Source organism: Mus caroli, chromosome 7 (genome assembly GCF_900094665.2).
Source record: "Mus caroli chromosome 7, CAROLI_EIJ_v1.1, whole genome shotgun sequence".
NCBI lineage: Eukaryota > Metazoa > Chordata > Mammalia > Rodentia > Muridae > Mus > Mus caroli.
This window is the reverse complement of record NC_034576.1, coordinates 44,933,280-44,939,970: the sequence shown is the minus strand read 5'-3', so window position 1 is coordinate 44,939,970 and position 6,691 is coordinate 44,933,280. Positions and strand designations below refer to the sequence as shown.

General features: G+C 51.4%; 1 protein-coding gene across 1 annotated transcript in view; it reads right to left on the bottom strand.

The window, feature by feature from the left end:
* Nucleotides 1-1,276: 1,276 nt before the first annotated feature.
* The window catches only part of Ctu1 (cytosolic thiouridylase subunit 1), a 7,433-nt gene continuing 2,018 nt past the window's right edge, over nt 1,277-6,691 (bottom strand). The window contains exons 2-3 of the mRNA XM_021168173.1: nt 4,380-4,922; nt 1,277-3,153 (exon numbers count right to left, since the gene is read on the bottom strand). Of these exons, the coding sequence (XP_021023832.1) occupies nt 2,399-3,153; nt 4,380-4,887 (1,263 nt within the window). The 5' untranslated portion in view covers nt 4,888-4,922 and the 3' untranslated portion in view covers nt 1,277-2,398. The remainder of the gene's footprint in view (nt 3,154-4,379; nt 4,923-6,691) is intronic.

Below are 6,691 nucleotides of genomic sequence, written 5' to 3'. Positions count from 1 at the left end.
AGTGCAGAATTCTATCAGCCCTTCAAAGAAGATCTAATACCAATACTCTTCAAACTATTCCACAAAATAGAAACAGAAGGAACACTACCCAGTTCATCCTACGAAGCCACAGTTTGCATATTCTCCCTTGGAGATGGGACGGTTTCTGTCTAATCAGGAACTTGTCACAATTCCCTTTCATAGAGGACTTCATGAGAGATTTTTTTTTCTACTTCTATCATGTTTAATGTTCCAAGTAGATTTTAAAAGCTAGTTGAGTGCATATTACTTTTAGCTTCAGAAGAATTCATGTATATTTAAGAGGCATTTAACTATTATAAATTATTTTGATGACTTAAAAATGTCAATACTGAGCTGTATATTTTTTAAAAAATTAAAAAAAAAAAAAGGAAAAAGCGACAGTCACAATCACTCGATGTTATTTGTTTGCAATGGCCCTCCCTCCGCCCCCACCCCAGACTGAAAATTTGTGGAGGGGCTCCTGTCTCTGCCCATTGCAGCTTCCTGGCACTTGCAGGAGGACCAGACAAAGAGATGTCCAATATTTGCTGAATGAATATTTGACCTGGTGCTTTATAAGCCTAGGGGGACCTGATGGCGGCAGGGCATCCACCTTTGCTTCTTAACTTATCTTAATTTGGTAAATAGAGACCGATGGAGTCACTTCCAAGAGGACAGGGCCACAGAGGCTAAGGAGCACCCTCTGCCCAAGGTTGGGGGAATGATCGGGGGAACTTTTTAGTACTCGGAAACAGCTTTTGAGGAGCCCTCTTCTTGGGGAGGTTCTTCAGCCTCTCAACTTCTTAATATGGCAAGGCAGCACCCAGAAGAAGCCTGGAGCCCCCTGGTGGCCAATCCCCAGTATACAGAGCCAAGCTGGACATGGACTTTGATAACTAGACTCTCATCTCCCAAGATAGGGGTGAAGGCAAGACAGTTCCATTTTCACAGTAGGAAATGGCACCTTAGAGAGGTTAAGGCAGAGACTTAGCACAAGTTCTGTCTCCAGAGTCCAAGCTTGGGGTGCCCTCCTCACTCACAACATCTGTTGTGAGTGAGGACTGGGCAAGGCAGTCACCCTATTATAGATAGGACTGGTGACAGGCCCTGTGGTCCCTTGAAGTTGCTATGGGGAAGAAATGAGAAGGTACATATAAGCACTCCAAAGCAAAGATGAAGTCCCCTTGAAAGCAACATGTGTGTTGAAGGCCCGTATGTGGACACTCTTATTTTCATTTCCTATTGCTATGATAAAACACCAGATCAAAAACATCTCTCGAGAAAAAGTTTTATTTCAACTTACATTTTAGGTCACATTCCATTACTGAGGGAAGTCAGAGCAGGAACTGAGGCAGAGGCCATGAGGGAACACTACTACTGACTGGCTTACTCAGCTGGCTTTCTTATAGTATCCAGGATCACCTGCCTAGGGACTGGACCGCCCACAGTGGGCTGAGTCCTTCCATATCAATCATCAATCAGAAAATGCCCCACAGGCTTGCCTGTAGGCCAATCTTATGGAAGCATTTTCTCAGATGATCCCAGCCTGTGTAAAGTTGACAAAACAAAACCAAAAAATGGCCAGCCAGGACACTAACTCAACAACCATGTGAAAACTACAGATTTGGTTCAGAATGTATCAGCTCAGCAGACCACTGGCTTCCAAAGACCCACAAGCTAAGAAAGTCATCAGATAGTTCCTGAGACTGACAGAAGGGATTTTAGCTTTGCTATAACCTGTCTACCTGCAGTTCACACCGACGTATTTGACCAAAGTCTTGATTAATGACTTTCTATTGTCCTAGGGCTGTAAAAGTTTGTGTAACTGCTCCCATGGCAGTGTTTCCCGGGCAACCTCAACATACCCGCCCATGGAAGGTCCCAACTGGTTCAGAACAAACTTTCTCCGGTTCCCGTAGGTGCGAGAGCTGTGCCTGGATGAGACGGGTATAGTGATGACTGTGAATATTCCTAGTACACATGTGACTTTGTTTACCTGACTTGGGAAAACAGAAAAGGTGGGCCAGGGCTACCTGAGCCCAGAGGTGTGCGGGAATGCATGGCTGTTGGTCCCTTCTCTCTTAGACCTGGTAGCTGTGCCTAGAGCGCCCTATACTTCAAGGTTCAGGTTGCTCTACAGGGCCCATCCTTCCATGGGGTACAGGTAGGACACAGGGCTCAGGTTGCAGGGCACTGGACACTTTAAATAATCTGCAGGGCTCAAGCGACTCTGCACGGTACAGCCACTCCACAGTGAAACAGGTCAGTCCCAGGGTGCAGTGCACTGAAGGGAAATCACTTCACAGTGTATAGATTACTCCACAGTTACAGGGCACCGGGGGGGGGGGGGTACAATCACTTCCCCTGGCACAGGGCAATGTAGAGTTCAGAGCTCAAGTCACTCCGCCACGGGGCTCAGGTCACACTGCGATACACAGGTGGCTCCTGCCCGGTCCCCTCCATTCCCAAGGCTCAGGTCACTCTGCGATATACAGGTGGCTCCTGCCCGGTCCTCTCCATTCCCAGGGCTCAGATCACACTGCGATACACAGGTGGCTCCTGCCCGGTCCCCTCCATTGCCGCATAGGTTGGCTTTATCTTTCGGTTGCTTGCAGGTGCAGGGTTCTGCTGGAGCCACAGGGTCACTGGTGACTAGGCTTGGGTTCCCAGGCTGTGGCGGCTCAACTTGCAGCACACGGCGGCCCTTGCCGATGGCCAGGCGCGGCAGGCCTCGGTTGAGGCCATCCAGGAGGGCACAGGCCTGGCAGAGCTTGTGGCTGGCCAGGGCTCCGCAGCGGGAGCAGGTGCCTGGAGGAGGGGGCCTTGCTGCCGGAGCCAGAGCTAGGCGCTCTGCCGAGTGCACGAGGTCCAGCACGGCTGATGGTCTGGCCGCCTCCAGGAGCTTAAGCAGGTCCCGGGCATGGCCACGGAAGGCCTCAGGGGCATACACGCACTCCTCGGAAAAGTAGCGTAGATGGCGGAAGTGCGCATACAGCACCACCTCCTTCTGCGAGGCAAACTGCAGAGGCCGGCACCGGGGAAGTGCGCACCCCTCGCCCGTGGAGCCCAGCACCCCACCCCTCGCCAGCCTCCCAGCATCACCGCGCAGGAAGTTCATGAGCACTGTCTCAGCCATGTCGTCAGCGTTGTGGCCTGCAGGAGAGAGAGCTCAGGTCAGGGGAAGGATGAGAACAAAGAAGAGAAGGTAAAAAGTCCCAGCTCATTTCCTGGTTTGAAAAGTTACCGAACTAGCAAGATTTTGCTGAAAGGACCCAGATATAGCTGTCTCTCGTGAGACAATGCCGGGGCCTAGNAAACACAGAAGTGGATGCTCACAGTCAGCTATTGGATGGATCACAGGGCCCCCAATGGAGGAGCTAGAGAAAGTACCCAAGGAGCTAAAGGGAACTGCAACCCCATAGGTGGATCATTATTATGAACTAACCAGTACCCCAGAGCTCTTGACTCTAGCTGCATTTGTATCAAAAGATGGCCTAGTCNGCCATCACTGGAAAGAGAGGCCCATTGGACTTGCCAACTTTATATGCCCCAGTACAGGGGAATGCCAGGGCCAAGGGGGGGGGGCACTGGGGGGGAGTGTATTGGGGACTTTTTGGATAGCATTGGAAATGTAATTGAGGAAAATACCTAATTAAAAAAAAAAAAGAAAAGTTACCGAAATCCACCAATCCCTGAGCCTGAAAACCCAGCACTCGGGATTGGCTTGAAATGTCACCAATCCCTACCTTGGAAATCTTCATCCTGTAAACTCTTCCCTGTTAAATACTCTAAGCCTGTCCCCTGCTCAGTACTCCATGGCTTCTCACTGCAGCAGAGCCACCTTCTTGTGTCACTTTCAATCAATCTCTTGTGCGAGGTTTGTTGTAAGGTGTGACTCTGTGGTATTCCTTGGCTCCCGACTGCCAGGATACCTTTCTCTTCAGAGCTGTGTCACCGCACTCATAGACTGTTGTTGCTCTTGCCAATGGCCAGACTCAGTAGGCCCCAGCTGAGGCGTGTGCACAAGCCTGGCATTTACACAAGGAGGGGGACCCCAAGAAGCCCTGGACAACAGGAAAAGTGGAGAAGAGGCCGGGAGCCCCTGGAGCAGGAGGGGATGAGAGGACCCGGTAGATCCTCCCTAAGGAGAAAATGTAAAAGGGACCATAGAGACACTGGGGCCTGGGAGAGTGGAGGTGGGCATTGGAACGAACACTCAGAACCCATTGATAAAAATGAGGGACAATGGAACTTCTTGGCACCATAAAAGATGGGGGGGGGGGGAGAGAGTGGAGACCCCAGCCCACCCCACTATCTTGCACTTCCTGGCACGCTACTCTTCCGCACCCACACCGTTCCTGCTGCACACCAGTGCTCACCTGTCACAATATGTGTAGCTCCCACAAGGCGCGCACCCTCCTCCAGCGCGCGCCTCCGCAGCACCCCGCAGAAGGTGCAGCAGGAACGACTGCGACCGGAGCCTGCGGTGCTGCGGGCCACGGCGTCCATCGTCCAGCCCCCGAAGAGATCTTCGTAGGCCACGATGGTGAGCGGCAGCTCCCAGCGCGCTGCCTGACTGCGCACTGCCTCCAGCGCAGCGTCCCGGTAGCCACCGATGCCCTCATCCACGGCCACCAGGTGCAGGGTGATGCCCAGGCGGGGCGCAAGCTCGCGCAGCACGTGTGCCAGCACTGTGGAGTCCTTGCCACCAGAGGCACCCACGGCCACTACAGCGCCTGGCGGCAGCAGGTGCCCAGCAAGCACTGTATGTAGCACCTCAGCCTCAAAGGCAGCACAGAAGCAGGAACCGCACAGCGCCTGTCCAGAACGTGGGCGACGGAGGGCAGCACGGGTCTTGTGACAGGAGAAGCACGTCGGGGCGGGCATCTTGAAAGAGAACTGGGTCGTCTGAGAGGTCTACACTGTGGAGGAGAGAGAAGGGAGTCATCTGGGGAGTCTACACTGCAGGGTTGATGGGAGAGAAGAGGGGAGGGGACCACACAAGATACCCAAAAGGGAAGCTGGTCATCCAGGATATCTGCATTTCAGAGCTGAGGGGAGAAGTGGATCACACGGATAGTCTGTGTTTTGGGGAGGCTGTGGAGATGGCGTCCTACTGAGTGGCCCTGACACAGGGGAGCCCACGGGAAGGGCAGCTTCTTCCTATACCAAGAAAATAAAAACCCGACGACAGGGTTTCAGGGAGACAGAGGGGGAAGACATGCAAAGGATAGACAGAATGGAATTGTGTCTGTTTTAGGAAATGGAGCACAGTTTTGCAGTCACTCTTGCTACAGTCTCGATCATAGACAACTTCCAGAGCTGATCAGATCCCAGAAGAGCTTGCTACTTGGAAGTAGAGGGCAGATGTTTGGATTTTAGTAGGGGAGGTAAGATACTGGAACCCCCGAATGAGGTCCTGATTGCTTCCCCTGGAAGGCATAGTGGCCTCTTCTAGGCACACAGAAGCTGCATGCATCTCTTCTACATCACCAGCTGTAATGAATCAGTAAAATCTCTCCAGGCTCAGGCCTCTCTCCCAGACCACCTCATCTCCAGCGTGGACAACCCGGGAGCATCCCGCCTTTCAGAACAGGTCAGGCTGTCCCTGGGATTTACCACAATGACCAGAATGATCTGGCAAATATTTGTTTACTGTCAGGAACTTCCATGAGGTCAGGACCGGTACCACTGAGCACTGCATCTCAACTCCGACCTCTCTGATTCCTTTCACTGAATGGTGTCCTGCAGTGGAGCTCAGGTCTGTCCTTCTAGATGCTCAGACTAGAAGCCCTGAGGTCTAGGACCACCCTGGTCACTCGTCCTGTGTGGGGCTCAAAATTCAAAGTCCAGTCTTGACTTGTTCTCCAAAGGTCCTAGTCCATCCTCAGAACTCATGCTCAGATCCCCTAAAAGGATACAGCCGATCCTTCTGTGGCCTCAGATGCCAGACACTTCCCACCTACTCCATGGCCAGGGCTGTAGTAGAATTCTAGTAACTCGCCGGGCGCGGTAGCGCATGCCTTTAATCCCAGCACTTGGGAGGCAGAGGCAGGTGGATTTCTGAGTTCAAGGCCAGCCTGGTATACAAAGTGAGTTCCAGGACAGCCAGGGCTATACAGAGAAACCCTGCCTCGAAACACAAAAAACAAAAAAAAAAAAAAACAAACAAACAAAAAAAGAATTCTAGTAAATCGCTGTATCTAGGGTAAACTTTAGAATGAAATGGTTGTCTTTCAGGGTACCAAGAATAGACATCAAAATGAATTGTTCTCTAGAAGTACTTTGGCCTTGAAGACGTCATCGCAGAAGACGTAGATCATTTCCTATTGTCTATGAAGTTGTTTTCTGAAGGAGCTTGAGGGCCTTGGCATGACTTGGTACAAGACAGTCCTGATGCACATGCAATGTCTTGCATTATTGAGTACAGCAAACAGTCCACAAGAGGGACCAAAGTTTCAGGGGTGTGATGTTTCCTTTGATGAGGAGTTTTGGTTTGAGAAACTTTTTTTTTTCTTTTTTTACGTATTTTCCTCAATTACATTTCCAATGCTATCCCAAAAGTCCCCCATACCCTCCCCCCACTTCCCTACCCACCCATTCCCATTTTTTGGCCCTGGCGTTCCCCTGTACTGGGGCATATAAAGTTTGCATGTCCAATGGGCCTCTCTTTCCAGTGATGGCCGACTAG